Source organism: Eutrigla gurnardus, assembly GCF_963514095.1.
Source record: "Eutrigla gurnardus genome assembly, chromosome: 6".
Classification (NCBI taxonomy): domain Eukaryota; kingdom Metazoa; phylum Chordata; class Actinopteri; order Perciformes; family Triglidae; genus Eutrigla; species Eutrigla gurnardus.
The window spans coordinates 24,198,899-24,215,934 of NC_139920.1; the positions used below are offsets into that span (position 1 = coordinate 24,198,899).

The 17,036-nt window shown below is 41.9% G+C and overlaps 2 protein-coding genes across 5 annotated transcripts in view; both read left to right on the forward strand.

Annotated features, from left to right (window-relative positions):
• Nucleotides 1-395: 395 nt before the first annotated feature.
• Nucleotides 396-12,763, forward strand: ppp1r2 (protein phosphatase 1, regulatory (inhibitor) subunit 2). Its single transcript, XM_084012218.1, has 6 exons — nucleotides 396-746; nucleotides 6,883-6,990; nucleotides 7,251-7,334; nucleotides 9,394-9,503; nucleotides 10,523-10,720; nucleotides 11,028-12,763. Exons 1-6 carry the CDS (start codon nucleotides 616-618, stop codon nucleotides 11,045-11,047), a joined length of 651 nt encoding a protein of 216 aa, XP_083868344.1. The 5' UTR covers nucleotides 396-615; the 3' UTR covers nucleotides 11,048-12,763.
• A 2,256-nt stretch (nucleotides 12,764-15,019) lies between these two features.
• Nucleotides 15,020-17,036, forward strand: part of LOC311014356 (arf-GAP with coiled-coil, ANK repeat and PH domain-containing protein 2-like) — a 40,744-nt gene continuing 38,727 nt past the window's right edge. For 2 of the 4 annotated variants that reach the window (XR_014597255.1, XM_084010918.1), the window contains exon 1: nucleotides 15,020-15,427. Coding sequence is in view for 2 of the 4 variants with exons in the window: in XM_084010918.1 (XP_083867044.1) it covers nucleotides 15,375-15,427 (53 nt within the window). In the remaining 2 variants the exon portion in view is untranslated. The remainder of the gene's footprint in view (nucleotides 15,428-17,036) is intronic. The other 2 variants (XR_014597256.1, XM_084010919.1) reach the window with 2 other exon arrangements.

A 17,036-nucleotide genomic window follows, 5' to 3' on the forward strand; every position in this document is an offset into this window, starting at 1 on the left:
ACTGCAATAAGATAACAGGAGGGACAAAAATGTACTGTTTGATGGTAGAGGGTAATAGTTAAAAACGTTGATATGTTGTCAATATATTATCATTCCATAAGAGGGAAGCAATGGGGTGCAGAAGTGTAAATATATGAAATGAATGTCCTCCTCCTTTTTTGATCTTGGGTTCCTGCATTTATAATTTGTGAAATACAATAAACCTTCGACAAAACACTGAAGTTGTTCCTGTCTATATCATTAAATAAGGCAAAAAGGCATGAAGTCGCCGTCGTAACTTAGAAATTTCCGAGCACAAAAAAAGCAGCATTTGAAGGCGTGAACTTGCGTTTCAAAATCTCGCGATGCTTTGGGCATAGCCTACCCACTAGTAGTGCTGTTGCTGCCCCGCCACCACCACCAGTCGGTGAATATCCGTGGAGTCGCAGGACATGTTGAAACAACAGTGCGCGTAGGAGCCTGCGTTTGTTTACAGTAGAGCACGGAGTTTATACGGGGAGCATGTTTAAAACCGAACCCGTCTTTTGGTAACTGAGTCGCAGCAATTACAGAATCAGAAAATCACTGGAAACGGAAATACTTGAGCCAGCCGGGTCTGTCAGACAGCGCGTGGGAATGGCAGCTCCCCGGCCGATAAAAGGCATCCTGAAAAACAAGAACAGCGGTACTAACATCAAATCGCTGCCGGAAGAAGTACCCGGAGACAGTCCCGAACAAGTCCCTGTGCTCCCCGAAGATGACCCACAGTAAGTTTTTCCCCCTGTCTCGCTGTCGTGAGGCTGGTAGCCAGGTAACGTTAGCTAGCTGGACACCGTTAGCCTCTCCGAACGTTACTCCCCTGTCAGGCTAACTGTAACGTTAAAAGTCAGCTCTTTTGGCAGTTAATGACAATGAATTGTGCTTTCTGTGTGTGCGTTTGTGTGAGAACTTCCTGGTTGCTTCTTGTGAATGAGATGGTATCTCGTCCCCGATGACATCTTGAAGCGTTTGACCAAACGTTTTACCGCTTTAAATCGCTTGTCACATTAGCTTGCTCGCGAGCCCAAACGCTGTCAGATTACGACAGGTAACGTAAATGCGGTTGTAACGGCTGTTGACCAACGTTCATGTTGTGACATATAACGTACTGGTAGCCGTTAGTTTGGTGCTATAGTTAGGCGTTAACGTTAACAGCGCTATGTGGGGGTTTCTGTAAATTACAAATACTGACTTATATTAGATATTAGTTTTTCTGCATTATGAAATTGTCTGCAACAAGTTAATCCAGAGCGTTTAAGATCTAGGCCAACCAAAAGCCAGTGTATTTGTTAAACTTTTAATTAAAAATGATAAGATATACGTTGCTCAAAGCCTTTCCCAGGCTGTGAGGCATTGGGATGTAAAATATCAAACCAGTAGGTAGACAAAGACGAGCTGGGTGTAGCCCCAAATTATATTCACAGCGACTGACAAAGTGTGTTACAGGTCTGCATTGGCACTGAAGCATCAGTCTGGGTTAAAAGTAGCAGCAATATGTGTTAAATGAGCCCCCAGACGAGCCCACTGTGATCTGATAATCTTACACTCACCTCTGCTTTTGTTGTCTTATAACCATCTCAAGGCTGCTGCCAAGTATTCACCATTATCAATACAGCTGCTATCAAATCCCCTGCTTCCTGAACACACATATAATGTGCCCTTTTGGTGAGGCGTCCTATTAGATGCTTTGCCAGAGAGGACCTCTGACTTTGCTTTGACATAATTTCCATCCCGATGGCCAAGATGTCCTCACTGGCAGTAGAGGACAGCCTACTAAAATATCGAGGGTGTTCGATGGCACTGGGGGCGCCTCAGATAAGGTCAAGAACATGCAGAGGAAATAAAATGGGTTATGCCAAAAGTCTAAAGTCTCTTGACAAGAGTTGGAAGTTGGTTTCTTTTTCTGGAACCTTGCCCTCTCTTATGCATTGATAGCACTGGCACTTTTGCTCTGCCAGCGAGATGGATCACCAGTCCCCCGAGTGCTCTGGTCCCCTACAGCCACCTCTCAATCTCCTCTTGGCCCCCAAGGAAACTCTGGACACGTACAGTTCCTTGAGTGATGCTGTTTCCAATGTAAAGCAGATTGGCAGACATGAGGGAGCCTCTTTTGCTAAAAAAAAAAAACCCTGCTGAATCACATTAATACTTTGCATCATTTGTACATAGCTGTGACTATGGGATTGTAATTGTAAACACATTGTTGGATATTTTTAGCTTTGCATGTCAGCGTACATGCGAGTAACTGGGTAAAACATTCCCCGAGGCAAAAAAAGGTTTGCATGGCTGAGCAGGCAGTTATCTCATGCTTAATGAGTTGCTGGTTCAAATGCCACCAGGGTTTACACAAGTGCACTTAATCATTTTTTTTAAATAGAACAAGCTGGAAACTATTAAAGAACGCATTGTTTGTTGTCAAAAATCAGTGTACAAAATGTGTCAGTGTGATTTAAGTCTTAAAAAATTGGTACACAAATATGAGGACTTATAAGGCTTGACGTAAATTATCTCTGATATACAGGCAGGATGATGAATTGAAACCACCCACCTACCAAATGCTGCCAACTCTCTGTCGACGAGAGTTATTAGTGAATTCCTGTCCCCCCCAACGGTGAATCCAGCTAGCCTTTTCTGTGTAGTAATAGTCTCTCTTTGAGTGATAAGGACGTGGAGGAAAAAGAGTTTTCTGGAAGGATTCTGTGTGCAGCCAAGCACCAAATCCTCAGAGAAGAACAAGGGCTTTCCATGCTGTGCCACGGGTTAGGGTTTAAAGCACACACAGACATACACACTCCCATATGTCTATGTATTGAAAGTGTACATGATTTGTAGTCTTTTTTAAATTTTCATGCATATTTGAATAATTTCTTGTTTTTTTTTCTTCATAAGTCCATGTCAGTGAAAGCCCTTATTATTATTTTTCTTATACAACAATTACCCTTTAATGTCTTTCCCTGTCCAGTATACTAAAACTTTGGCAGGTCTTCACTTCTCTGGCTCTGTGCATAATAGTTTTCTAGTAGTCTTTTTTCCCCTGCCAAAATAAATAAATAAACTAGAGAGTGGCAAGCATTATATCTACTATTGTTCAGGACAGTAAAGCTCACATTGATCTCAACAACCGCCCAAACATGTTTTACTTCCTATCTGTCTTTGTTATATATCGAATTGCCTTCCCAGCTCATTCTACAGTGCCCAGAGGATATCCTGAGCTCTACCCATGTCTACCCCCCGGCCAGCATTCATTAAGTTGACCACCTGTACATTTAAACAATTCAGCTTCCCTCCATATATTTGTAGGAAGAGCATGGAACCAGATGATGTAACATCAGTTGTTGCTATTGGTTGCAAAGTACAGCTCTCTTGGTGGCTGTTATTTGTTGTTGTTGTTTTTTTTTACCCATTAGAGACCGCCTCTTTTGTTATCCCTTCAATCACCCACCATTATTTAGTTAACAGTGATGTATGGGCCTCACACACCTAGTCATGTATAATTTATGGATGCTTCCATGAAACTCAATCTGTCCTTTGCTGTCTTGTGGGCCTCACCCTGACTGTGTAACGGACAGTTGGACTGGCGGGCAGTGAATCTCTCAATTTCAATTATTTGGGCAGAAAAAGTCCACTCAGATATTTAACCTCCCCTGGTTAGATGACCGCAGGCACAAAAAATGAATACACGAGAGACGGCGAAAGGCTACCAAAACAGAAACACACAAAATAATAATAAATTCAGATGACGTTCTGTGAGAAGTTGATGAGGGAAAGCTGCTAAAATCAGGAAGACTGAAATGGTGTTGGTCAAGAGAATGTGCCTCTCTCATTTCCATCCAATTCATGGTACTGAGAAACATGATAAAATAATATTTTAATAAATATTCTTGGATTATCTTCTAAATTACAAGAGTTGCCAGGATGGATTCATAAAATATGTTAATTCTAATCTCATCTGTACATTTGGTCCGTAATTAAAGCCACGTTTTTATTTTCCTTGTTTTTTGAACGGAGTTCTGCTGATACAGACATGAGATGTTTGTGGCATGCTGAACACATTTTTCAACTTAATTAGTTGACTCCATCCTAGTTGGTGCTAGCTAAATCCTGGGACCTGTAGTTTATGTTGTGGCTAAGTTAAAACCATCTGCTTCATTTCAGTCTGCTAACAGAGCACTGCACACATCGCTGCTCATAGGAACGGCTCTTGTTATAACACTGTCATACTTAAACTACATAGGTATATCAAACTACACTCACCGTGGTCTGACCATCTTGGCTGATGTGGCTATAAAATTCACTGTGCAGTCCCTCCTCATTACTCTGCTTCTCTGCTGATGCACTTACTAAAGTCTGGGCAGATGACGGGCTTATCAAACAGTTTTAGTCCTAAATCTACTCCTAGCTACTGCTGTCGAACCAGCAGTGATTGGCATTTGTCGTGCAACTGCAATAAAAGGCAGAAAACCTCAAATAGGAAAGATTTTCTTAGAGTAATACCAAATCTGCATTCTACTAATCATAATTAAATTGAAGTGAGTCTGTAAAAAGCAAAATAAAAATAATGGTGTGGGGATGATTCAAAAATATAGATTTGATAGAATCCATGTCATTCACCCAAAGTAAATTTAATATTTTTTCTAGCACATGACAATAATGTTGGGAAATGGACACAGGTAAAATGAGCAGTTCCCCTACGGCTGGCACAAATCTTCCCTGCTACTATTGGCTTGAAACAGTATAAGGAAGCAGTATAATCTGTGCCTTTTGGCCTCCTCTGCAGAAGGAGGACATGCCGCTGCTACTCTTGATGGATTCAGGCAGTTGTGAAGCACACGGGGCCGGACCTTTGCTCACTACTCTCCGACTATGCCACCTGATAGCACGGCTCAGCTCTCAATGATGACTCACTCTATTTAATGAGTTTTCCCGAAGCGTTGTGTCGCCAGCTATTGACCACCCCAAAAGATAGTCATCATCACATACGGGATACAGCTCTATATTTAGTGCCCACTAGTAGTTGTTTTTTTTCACTCTTACAGCGGCAGGTGCATCATCATTGCATTAATAGGTTTTGTGATGATTTGCTCTGAAATAAGCGATGTGGGCTGGATTGGATTTAAGGTTTGGTGGAAGTAGAACGCCATTGGCTGGTTCTCGGATGTGTTGTGTAACCACACACTCTATAGAGGTTAGTTGTAGCACACACACACAGTCCCAGATGTTACTCGGAGCCCTTTGCTCAGTACGTTTCTGGAGTGATGTTTATTCCTCCGATCTGAGCTTGCTTAGAACATGTTGATGAAACTCTTGCTGTCAAATGGTTTTTTATTTGTCTTGAGGCAACCTCGCTGCATCTGCCAAAGAGATGATTGTTGCTGCTGTTATTTTTGTTTTACTATCATTTTTACTATCATCCTTGAATATTTTCATCATATATTATTGGGATTCTCTGGACCCAGATTCACACACAAACTATATTGCTTCATGTAGTGAATTCAGAAGTATGCACTCTCTCTGGGCTTTGTAGGTTCGCAAACAAGGGGGCTAATTTTATAGTGAGTGTGCGTGTTCAGTATGTTGGTCAAGGACATTTTAACAGGGTGTGCAACATTGGCCTATTTGCTGTCTGTTTATCAAACCACTAGACACCTTGCTGCTCATAAGCAGGCCAGCAGCTTATTACAGTACCAGTTGCGTCAACTAATGGACATCCTTAATTTATGCAGGGAGACTTTATGATAATCTTATCATATGGGACCTTAGAAGGACTCCCCTCTCAGGTGCCCCCTCGTGCTTTGGGACAGAGATAATGTTAAGTTTTATATGCAAAGTCTCCGTGGTTCAGGTCTGTTCTTGAGAGAGAGGCCTAGGGGAGCTTTGCAGGCCTGCAGTAGCACGCAGTGGATTTAGCATCGCTCCTGTCTCCCACCCCCTGCCTGTCTCCCACCCCCTGCCTGTCTCCCATGACACCGGACCTTTTGTTCCATGCACAAGGTCAGGACTGATGTACAGTATCTTGGCAGGAGAGGCCGGGGAGAGCAGAGCAGAGGTGGTTTAACCCAAGCCAGATAACTCCCTAGCTTTAGGTTTCAGCTTTTTGGAAATTAAAAGGATAAAAATAGTGAAAAAGAAGTAAACATTGTGCTAAACGGCACAGGCTTACAATAAACTGAATCATCCTTTTTCTGTGAGTTATAACAAATGTTTCCACTTTCTTGAACTACAATTAGAGGAGTCCTCTCGAGCAAATTTCTCATTTGGTGCTGATATAGTCTTTGTTTCTGTTCATTTCCTCTAAGGATTTGACACGGCAGCAAGGATTAGAGTAATTCTGAACAAAAAAAACCCTGGTGGAGCATGCCGAGGTGACGGCCTTAGTCCCCAGATGAAAATGGATCCATTATGGGGGATTAGGAACAGGTGTGTTTCAGATCGGTGGAACAAAAATCAACTTTCGGAAAAGCAATTGTATCAGATGAGACTGTTGTCGTTGACTTTTGGCCTTATTCACTCACAGCTGATCAGCCTTAGCGCTCACTCCAGCCCACATTCAGTGAATAAGGTTTTCACATCCATGATGGATTACCTCGACACGAAGGCAGATGCCATGTGACCTCCTGAGAGTCGTCAGAAACCAAATTGGTGCAGATGACATATCCGGATTTTGTTTTTGTCTTTTTTTCCCCCCCCTCAAAATATGCTGAATGCAAAGTGGGACACGTTCACTTCTAGATTAAATCTGCTCGCTTTTCTCCCTGGGTGAATCTTTTGGTGGGTAACTTGTGCACAGCGGTCCCAAATTGAGCGTCTGTCCAATTTAGCCCTCATTTCCTTCTCAGTGCATTTCCTTTTTGATCCTTTTTACAGGAAGAAATCCCAGAAATGGGATGAGATGAACATCCTGGCCACGTACCATCCCGCTGACAAAGACTATGGTCTGATGAAGATAGATGAGCCCAGCACACCTTACAACAGGTCAGAGCCACCTTGTCTATTTCCCCTTGATGAAAATTGATTTAATATGTAATAAATAATTTTTGAAAAATATTTTAAAAGGTATATTTTAAATTATAGGCTATCATGTTTTAGATGCTTGTCTGTGTATCCTTCCACCTAACAAAAACAAACTTGTCTGTTTGGTTATCGGCTTCTGTTTGTGTTTGTATATCCGTCCCCTCTCTCTGTCTTCCCTCGTGCCCCTAACCCTATTTATTCAGTTAATTTCTCTCTTTCAGGATGGTCGGGGACGAGGACGACGAAGGTGCACTGAGTGACTCGGACAGCCACAGTGGACTCGCAGCTGATGACCTGGCATCAAAGTAAGAAATGGTTGAACGGAGGGAGACGAGTACGAACCACGTACAGAGGTAGAGTGGTGGGAAAGCAAGCAATGGAAGGGGATTTGATTATGTGAAGTAGAAATGCAATCTGGAAAGGGGGGGGGGGGAATCATTCGCAGGTGTAGCCCAGATAAGCCAAACCTGAATACACTCACTAATGCCCTTGTCCACCAACAACAATGGGTCGTAACAATAACTGATAAGAGTGAATTCACTGTGCAGACACTGACGTCCTTAAGTCGTTGACCACTTTACTGCAGTATTGCACAAAGAAACTATTTACTGCCGTGACAAAGAAGTCGCCATGCTATTGTTGTAGTAGCTTTGTTCTTTCCCTGGGAACTAGACTTTCTTTACTTTTTTTTTTTTTAAATATTTATCATATTTGCCACCTGGTGTATTAGAGCTGATAGCTCTAGAGCTTTCTATTGCATAACCCAGTGGCAGTAATGGGATCAAGGTAGTTGTAACCTCCCAGTTAGTGGTGGAATAGAGCAGCTGCTTGGGTGCAGCCTCTAGGATAGAGTTGTCTAGGCAGAAAGTTGTACCATGTAATACACACACACACACACACACACACACACACACACAAACTAGGCAGAACACACTCCCAGACTGCACTGCTTTCTTTGACAAAGCTTCAGGCAGGGTTCACTTAACACATCTTGACAAAACTTCTTTCTCTTCCCACTGAAAGAGCATCGAGCCGAGAGAGAACCCTGCTAAAGGTCAGCAGCATTCCCCAAACTACGGTACATTAAACGCGGCGGCTCAGATCAGTATGTTTCACCGCAACCCTGTTCAGTCAGTGGTTTGAAAAGAACTCATGGGTCTCACACTTAAGACGCACACGTCTTAATATGATCGTTTAATTTCTTCGAACTAAGAAACATACACATAAAAATGCAAATATCTATTATGTTACTGTGTGTGCTGTTGGTTGAATATCATCTGACAAACCTTCCTGCAAACACCACCAAAAAGTTGATCTCATAATAACTCATAGACACTCAGAAGCCAATGGAGAGCAGCAGGTTGAACACCTTTGTCTCTGGGAAGCACCTTTACCTTGAAAAGTCAGTGTTAAGATGAAGTATGTATCTGCCATTCATCGGCTTCTTGTCTGGACGTTAGCGGGAGCTTGAGAAGTATATTTGCTCTGGGCCATCGTGCTTACGTAAGTGCATTGATGCAGGGATCGGATGAGCTAGTTTAAGTTTGTGCGCCACAGAGAGGATAGCGATTAGCTTCGGGCTTGCAAGTCAATTAGCCGCTTTTGTTTACTTCCACAGCAGAGTGCCTTTCATTGTTTTACACTAAACCCTCTAGATAGCACCACAGCTGCTCTTTCCTCCGTCCTCTTGTCTAATCTCCCCAACATCCACTCTCGGCCTCTCCTCTCATGCATCACTTATACTACCCTTCGATTTCCTTCCCTACGCTCTAAGTCACTTTATCATTCCACCGTCTTCCTTCCTGTCTGTGTTTATACCTGTGATGTTATTGGTGCATTTTAAAACCTGCAGGGAAATTGTCCGTCTTCTTTCTGGACGAATCAGGCCAGTTTGCTGAATACCAGTAGTACAGTAAACGGGAGCTTTCCCTGGGGCAGTTGCACCGATTCACTACCATCCACTGAGCTGTAAACCGTTATTCATCTTGTCCTCTGCAGTTAAAGCTCTTTGAGTGTGAGGGATGGGGGATAGTAACCGTTATTTTCGTCTCATGCTTGAGTACTCGCACGTGCTCGCATCTCTTCCCTCTCACTGTGCCTGCTCTCTCCTCCCCTTCGCCGAATATCTCTCCATCTGTCTTCCTCCCATGTCTGTTTCCCTCCACAGAAAGCCTTTTCACAAGTCTCTCCACAATGGCTTTCGGAGGAGCCATTGTTGATCTCGGCTCTTTCTATCTGGACTCATCGAATGTAGTCCAAACGCAACAGAACAAACTGGGATGGAAAATGTGTAAAAACTCATTTTAAATGCCTTATTAACATATTTCTTCACTCTTCCTGTCTGCTTTTGTCTTATTTTGCAAGGCTGTTAGCAGCAGAGGGCTCAGAGCCTCGCTTCATGAAGGAAGAAGAGGAGGAGGAGGAGGAAGAGAGTAGCGAGGAGGAGGAAGAGGAGCTGACTCCTGAAGAACAAGGTAAACTTGGAGATTCTTCCTTTTTTTTTTTATTGTTTACAGCCACACCTATGCTATCGTTTATGGAGTGAAAGTGTAATATTATCCCGATATCCCCAAGTTCACCTTAATGCAAGCTAAATGTCAACTGCAGCTGGGAGAGTGACAGTGAAGTGCTGACGGAGAGGGATCGGTTTCGGAAAGGGCTCCAGTGTTTTGTGTACTCCTTCAAAACACACACACACACACACACACACACACACACACACACACACACACACACACACACACACACACACACACACACACACACACACACAGACACTCTATGTCAGTATGCCCTGACCATTGTCTGCCCTTCTCTGAACGCACACATACTCCTTTCACTCAGATATTGGGATTTAAGTTGCTTGCTTGCTTTAGTGCATCAACTATGCAGGTAAAAGCAAGAGAACAGTCTGGAAACTGCAAATCCGATCAATATAATGCAACTACAGAGCTGTGTGGCCTCAGCTGGGTTTTTTTCTGTTGAGTTTTCGACCTCTGTTGTTCGACTTAAACATGTTTTTGCGCCAAGTAATTTGTATTTTTGAAGAGTTAATAACCAAAGTAATTTAACATTGTGTTCACTTCAACAAATGAGAGTAGTAAATACTTCTTATTGCTTTTGGAGCTGCAATGTTTGTGTTTTAAAGAGCTATCTGGTAGTGCCAGGATGAAATTAACCTCTTGTTTTTCCAATCAAACTCAAGAGACTTTATTGCTGCTTGAATAGACATCGTTCTTTAACTGTTTACTGTGCATCTCCACTGCACATTACAATCCTAAATATGTCAGAAGCACATCACTCACACTTGCAGACACCTTGCAGTCGCCTTTCTTAGCATTGCATAATGTCTGTCACACCCTCATGTTCAATGTTCGACCATTGTTTCTGCCTGTCGTCGTGATCGAAATAATAACGTACCACTCTTAATGCTGCGTGCATCCAATTCCTTTGGACAAATTAAATCAATGTCAAACGTATCTTCCTCCTGCAGCCAAAAAGTCGCATTTCCAGATGATGAGGAAGATGCACTACAACGAGGGCCTGAACATCAAGCTGGCCCGACAGCTCATTGCCAGCGAGCTCGAAGAAGACGAGGAGGATGCAGACGAAGAGATGAGGGACGACACAGAAGAGGCGAGGGAGGAAGCAGAAGAGACGGAGGAGATCAGTGTTGACCCGCCACAGGAAGGTAAGGAGGGGGAGGGGCTGTGCATGACTGAATGATTTGGACAGTTTCCAGTCAGTATTTCAGCGTGTGTAAAGAGGTGTATAGGGTTAGTACACCTTACAAACATACTGATTTGATACTGCAGACTAATTGTAATGCAGATATGAAACTAATGTCGAGGGGAATTTTGTTCCATTTCTTCCAAATGCTCTATTTGGAAGATGAAAGTACAAAGATGGGGAAAGAAATTTGGGAAATATGATTATTTTAAGCTGTCTATCTTTGTATTCTCACGTCCGTCTGCCCGTTTCTCTCGTTTGTCCTCCAGCTGATTCTCTGGACTCGTAGACGAGGCTTCGCTCACATCTTCAGCCCCGTGCGTCGGCTCTCGGATCCAGACAGACAATGCCACTGTGCTCTGTGTTTTTAATGCTGGGCCGTACAGCAGACACCGCTTCACCACTCGTATAACAAACCTCAACAGCCAATAACCTCCCGGTCACCCGTCTGTCGCTATTATTCCATAGGACTGTGCAATATAACCTTCAAACACAATGGTTTTTAACTCCCAGAATCCATACACCACCCGAGAGAAGACTGTTGCTCCCTCCTCCTCCTCCTCCTCCTCCTCCTCTCCTGTTGCCAAGAATCCCCCCCTTCCTCCTCCTCCTCCTCCTCCTATGTCCCCTGGACTGGCATCGCACTGAAGAATACGTCATTCTGACCCTGAAAGGGGGATCAAAGCCTTTTTAAAATAAAAAAAATAAAAAAACAACAAAAATCTGCTGGATACCAGGACTCCCGTCTGGCCACTCCACCACAGTCCTCCTGCGGGCCACAGAGCCAGTACGTCAGTGCTGGAGGAAGGCAGGGGAAACCCCGCGGCCTCACTAAAGGCATATCTGAGACATGACGACAGCGCTTTTACTGGGTGCCCTTCGGATGGCTTTTATTTTTAGTTTTTTTTATTTTTGAACCACAGCTCTGTTGCATTTTCTTCCCTTCCTTCAGTACTTAAAAGTTGGACACCATGACGACCAGTTGGGTTATTGTCTTTTTGTTTTACCTGGTTATTCAGGTAAACTACTCATAATGGCGTACTAGTGTACGATCATTTAGGAGCGAGGTATTAATCGATGATAATAGCACAAGACTTACATAATCTAAAACATTCTGGAATGATGCATCTTACAATACGTACTATTAATTGACACGTGTATTGCTGCGGTGTCTCACTTTGATGCTTGTAGTCAGCTGTGTGGTATTTTGCTTAAGATCAAGTCTAACAACACAGATGGTAATTATTATAATGGCACTTGGCCAAACCTCATTTACAATTTTGGCAATTAAAAAAAAAAAAACATGAATACCTCACAGAACCAGACTGTAGGCCTTTTTTTCAAAATTGAACCGACTTATTAACTACTTTTTCAGTACAATTGATTTGATATGTAAGAAATTTGCAGGAAAGGTATTAAATATTCAACATTTTCTGTCAGAGTCAGACTTATAGCCCCTGTGTTGTTCCTTGCCTTAGCAGTAAGGTAATGAAAATGTAACACTTAACACATTCTTTCTCTTTTAAGATAATAGGAGGGACGGTACTGAAGTCCACATCTGGGTTCAGCATGTGTTACTGATAAACAGGACAGTGTCCCGTCTTTAACAGTTTATGGCTTTAAGCACCAGGCTCTTATGTAAAGGTGAAACCAGCTCTCACTGTGCTCTCGCTTATATGATCTGTCGTCGATTTGTAATTGCATGGGAGCTTCACCGGACACAGTTTGTGAGTGCATTTATTTGAAGAAGTCACAATCACGTAGTTTGAGTTCTCACCCAGCTTCATCACACTTTGTTTGACGACACACTTTGCGATGTGGAAGGAAGGATCTTTTTTTTATTGATGCTACTGAGTTTAGTTCACGTTTGCAGTGGAGTTGAACACTGAGGCTTATTGGAGGCGTTTCAAGGATTTCAATAATGGTTGGGGTTCCTGTAAGTGTTGAGAAAGTCTTAAATGGTTGGATTTGACAAAAGTATTGAGGGGAGAAAAAAAAAAGACAATGATCGTGGTGGTGCGACCTAAATTGTACCACTGAAGTTGTTGACTTTCAGTTTCAGGGCAATTAGTAGGAACCCTTTGCACGTATTGTGTTTCTCTTCATTTTCTTCTGACCCTTGAATTCCTCACTGTGATCGAAAAGCGTTGAGCTCTGTTTTATGAGAATGCGAAAAAAGATCTTAGACCAACGGTATGACTTCTGCAAACGTCCCTTTGCAGTTTATTTTGTTCTTGTATTTTAACATTTCGGTGGTCTTTTTCTCTCCATGATGGAGGTTAAAGGCAACTTCCTTTCGGGGGCCCTTTCCACCAACCAACAAGCTCACATCCGAGCAGTTAAATTGTGTGACGCGATGCTTGAAGAGAGACAGGAATGTGTCTGGAAATGCAGATCTTGACGGTACTCTTGTCTTCTATTGTGTTCTCTGAATACTGGAAGCTGATGGCAAAGACAACGGCTTAGACGACAAGCTGAGGTGATCCATTTATGTTCTCACTTAAGATAAAAAAGGACAGAATTGTCCCAATCATGACTGACATGATCACCCTGTAGGTGGTTATTACCTGTCAAATGTGCCTCTTATGTATTTATGTACATGTGTGTAAAATGAACAGGCTGTGCTCCATCTTACTTTTTTCTGTCTCCACCGTCTCGCTTTTTGATTTGTTCTCTAAGGATAACAGCCCGTTAAGCACTGTGTGTGTGAGTGTGTGTGTGTGTCTGTCTGTCTGTCTGTCTCCAAAATGACGTGGATGTTAAAATCCGTGCGTTTTTTGCATTTCCAGTTTTGCATGTCCTTAATCATCAGATTGTGTGGATCGTGTTTTCTTTTTTCTCCCATCATTAAAGAAATGTTGTTATGAACTAGTATCTCTTGTGGTTTGTTTCATCCGAATCCATACTTTAGAAAAATGTCTTTTAACTTTGCATTGACTTGAAAAGTTATTTATTTTTACCATACCAAAATGTAAAAAAACAACAACTCCTTTTAGTTTATTAAAAAAAACTGAGTAAGTTTGCACACTGCACAGAAAATAGTAATTTCATTTTGGATACACAAGCTTTTTGAGGTTAATCTTTGAAGTTACAGCGCCGCTCTCTAACCGCCAGGTGGCACTGTTGCACAATGCAACTAATTCTCGTTGGATTGCTAGTAATTCTAATAGGATCAACCCTGTTCCTACAAGGATTATCCCGCGTGTTTGGTGTTGAGTGGGTTTACAGCAAAGAAGGCAAAAGAACGCGTCTTCTACCGTTTCAGTCAACAAAAGCAACAAGAAAACAGCGTTTCGACGCAAGTGGTCGTTGGATTTGAATAAAATGTCAAATGGCACACCTTATCGCTCTGTTAGCTTTTAATACGTGTGTAGTTTGTATTTGCAGAGTGATCAAATCTACAGTATAAAACGACGGTGGAGTTAGGAATAAGGAGGCAGTCCTCCTGAAGTGCCTGTCAACTCACGCAAAGATCATAGGAGAACTATGAGGGATCACTCTCGCTTAGTATCGTCGCCGGTTTGATGATGTGGCTTGAGATACAGTTGCTCTGTTTTGCTGTGTCACTAACATAATAAATTGTTTCATGGGAACCTGTGTGGTGGATTTAGGCACGGGTCTACTCTACTCTATCATGTTTAGTTATGTTTAATTGTGTTTTGTGTTTCATCTTTAAATATGTACAGGACAATAATCAAGGTACGATTAAGGTTGAAGTATTAACCAGTATTGTTGGAAAATAAAAAAAGGTAATTTCGTTAACCCTAAACTGGGATGGCATTGAGCTCTGTGTAGCATGTAGGCCTACATATTAAATCATGAGTATTACAGCAACAAAGCCAAGGAACTGGTGGTTTGAATTTACACTATATTGAGCATATTTTCTGTACATATAATTGATAGTGTTTAATTGTTTGTTTATATTGTTGCATGTACTTATTTATTATTTTCCCTTTCCCTGCTGTTGTAAACTCTGCAAATGTCCACGTCGTGGGACAAATAACGGTTTATCTTATAATATTTTATCTTAAAGATAATGTCAGGGGGAGTTAACGTTCCTCATAACGCAGATTACAATATTCCTAAAATGGTAATTTCTGTTTTTCTCCCTTTTCTCGTTTTATTATTGTTATAATAAATTCTCTGGATCGCCGAAACCGGACACATGCGCGCTCACCTAGTGAACCATCCCTCTCAGCGGAGACGATCTTCGATTAGAGGCAGTAGTATCTGCGTTGAAGAAAAGCTGCTCTCCCCACTGGCTGCTATGACCTAGCTACCGGACGACACTTTCTGCTGCCACGGACTGAACCTGCTGCGGCTCAAACTAGTTGTTGTTGTAGTTTTTGGGGGACAATTCAGCGACATTCAAGCGTACAGTCGTTTATGGTCGCATTGCCGCCACTTTTTTTTTTGAAAACCGTAAGTTGCTGCTGGCCTCTGGGGGGCTAGCTGGGCTAGCAAAGAGCACAGTGTAGACAGGAGTGTGGAGCCAGCTGGTCGGAGGAACGGGGACGTTAGCAATACAGGCGCTAATTAGCCGGAAAGACTCTGGATTACTCTCTTTAATCACAGAAGAGCGCAAGTCTGCGGCTTTACTCACTGCGGCAGAAAAAATGAAGATAACTGTGGATTTCGAAGAATGCCTAAAGGACTCCCCACGGTTTAGGTGAGTGATGACAACCAACGGCTTTTTTTGTCCTGGTTGGTGTTGTTTCTTCATCACAGAGAGGGGGGAAGTATCCTGTTAGCTTCCCTGCTATCCCGAGCTAATCAGCACTAACCAGCTAGCTGTTTGCCTGCCTGCCTGCCTGCCACTTTGTCTATTTTGGTCTCTCTAAGAAAGAAAGCTGGGGCCAGACAGGGAGGCTGAAACCAAACACATACTCACTGACCGGTGTGGCAAGCTGTTTCTGGTGCTTGTTTTTCTTTTTTACATAAATTATGTAAAGAAAAAGAGTGTATATATTAAAAATGAATGCATGAAGTCACAGTCTGTGCCCACAAGCCTTAATTTGCCCATTGTTGACATTTCAAGTAAAACACCCATATTTTAATTTACATGCACTTTCTTCATTTAATTATTACTTATTATATAATAGGCTTAGCATATGATGTCTTGTAGCATGTTTAATTATAACAGCCTTAATTGAAATAAAATAGCCACATTTAAGGAGATGAAACCAGTGATTTTTTTCTGGTGGTGTTTTTAATTTATTTTCTATGAAACAGTGTTGACACTTCTCCCACATCTAAAAGAGCCCTCATCCATTTCACCACCAAGTATTTGCATGAAGGGGAATAATGGCTGAGTCTCCCTCAAAAGTGTAGACAAGCTCTTTGGCAGTTTTGTCAGGTGGTGGGTGTTCATGTGATGTATATTCCCGGCAGCAGTGTCGGATCTGACATCGTCTCCAAAATGATCAAGCTTAAAAACTGTAAAATGGGATGTTTACTCTCAACTTCCTCCTCATTCACTTTTGCGTTTTCCAGAGATTTGTGAAAGCGTTGTCTTCCTCCCTCAGCTCCCTTTGCTGTTGCTGCAACATCCTCTCTCTCTCTCTCTCTCTCTCTCTCTCTCTCTCTCTTGCTCAAAAACGAGGAACAGATGTTAACATTCAATGGTTTGAATAAAGGGAAACTTCCCAGTCAGCTGTGTAACTCGAAGCCGGTTGTGTATTACCAAGACTGCTTGTTTTTGAAGATCTCAGATGTTATTATACTTTCATAAATTTACATTCAGCCAAGCAATCTGATTGGTCTAGGATTTCTTTAAAATGTGTGTGTATGTCTTCTAGTTACAACTTAGCACCTCTGAAATGTCTTGCTTTATTTCTTTGCTTCACATCATCATCCTCATACACACTGGCTTGTGATAATAATATAGACTAGAATAATATAATATATATTATAAATATAAAGGTATATTTGCAGCTTCAAATATCAGGTATCGGTCAAGATAATGTAAACAACTTGGAACTGAAATAATTACAAGTGATTCATTGATGATCAGTTTCTCAAACAATTATCCCTTAAGTGTTAGCTATGAGTTTCTCAATTGTGAGGATTGGCAGATTATCTCTGTTTTTATATGATCTTAAAATCATCTTAAACTGTATATTTACTGGTCAGGATAGAAATTTAAACGTATCAGAGTTTTAGGAGATGAGGAGCATTTTTACCACTATTTTCTGACATTTGGAGATCATGTGTTGCATAACAAACATTCACCACCTGAATATCAAAATGATTGAGGATAATTTGTAGTGTAATATGAA

Bases quoted from the DNA above. Each gene is read 5' to 3' on its own strand.
- ppp1r2 (XM_084012218.1), top strand. From the start codon at position 616: ATGGCAGCTCCCCGGCCGATAAAAGGCATCCTGAAAAACAAGAACAGC. The intron at 7,335-9,393 runs GTAAGAAATGGT...TTATTTTGCAAG, and splicing joins GCTGATGACCTGGCATCAAA to GCTGTTAGCAGCAGAGGGCT. The intron at 9,504-10,522 runs GTAAACTTGGAG...TTCCTCCTGCAG, and splicing joins GCTGACTCCTGAAGAACAAG to CCAAAAAGTCGCATTTCCAG.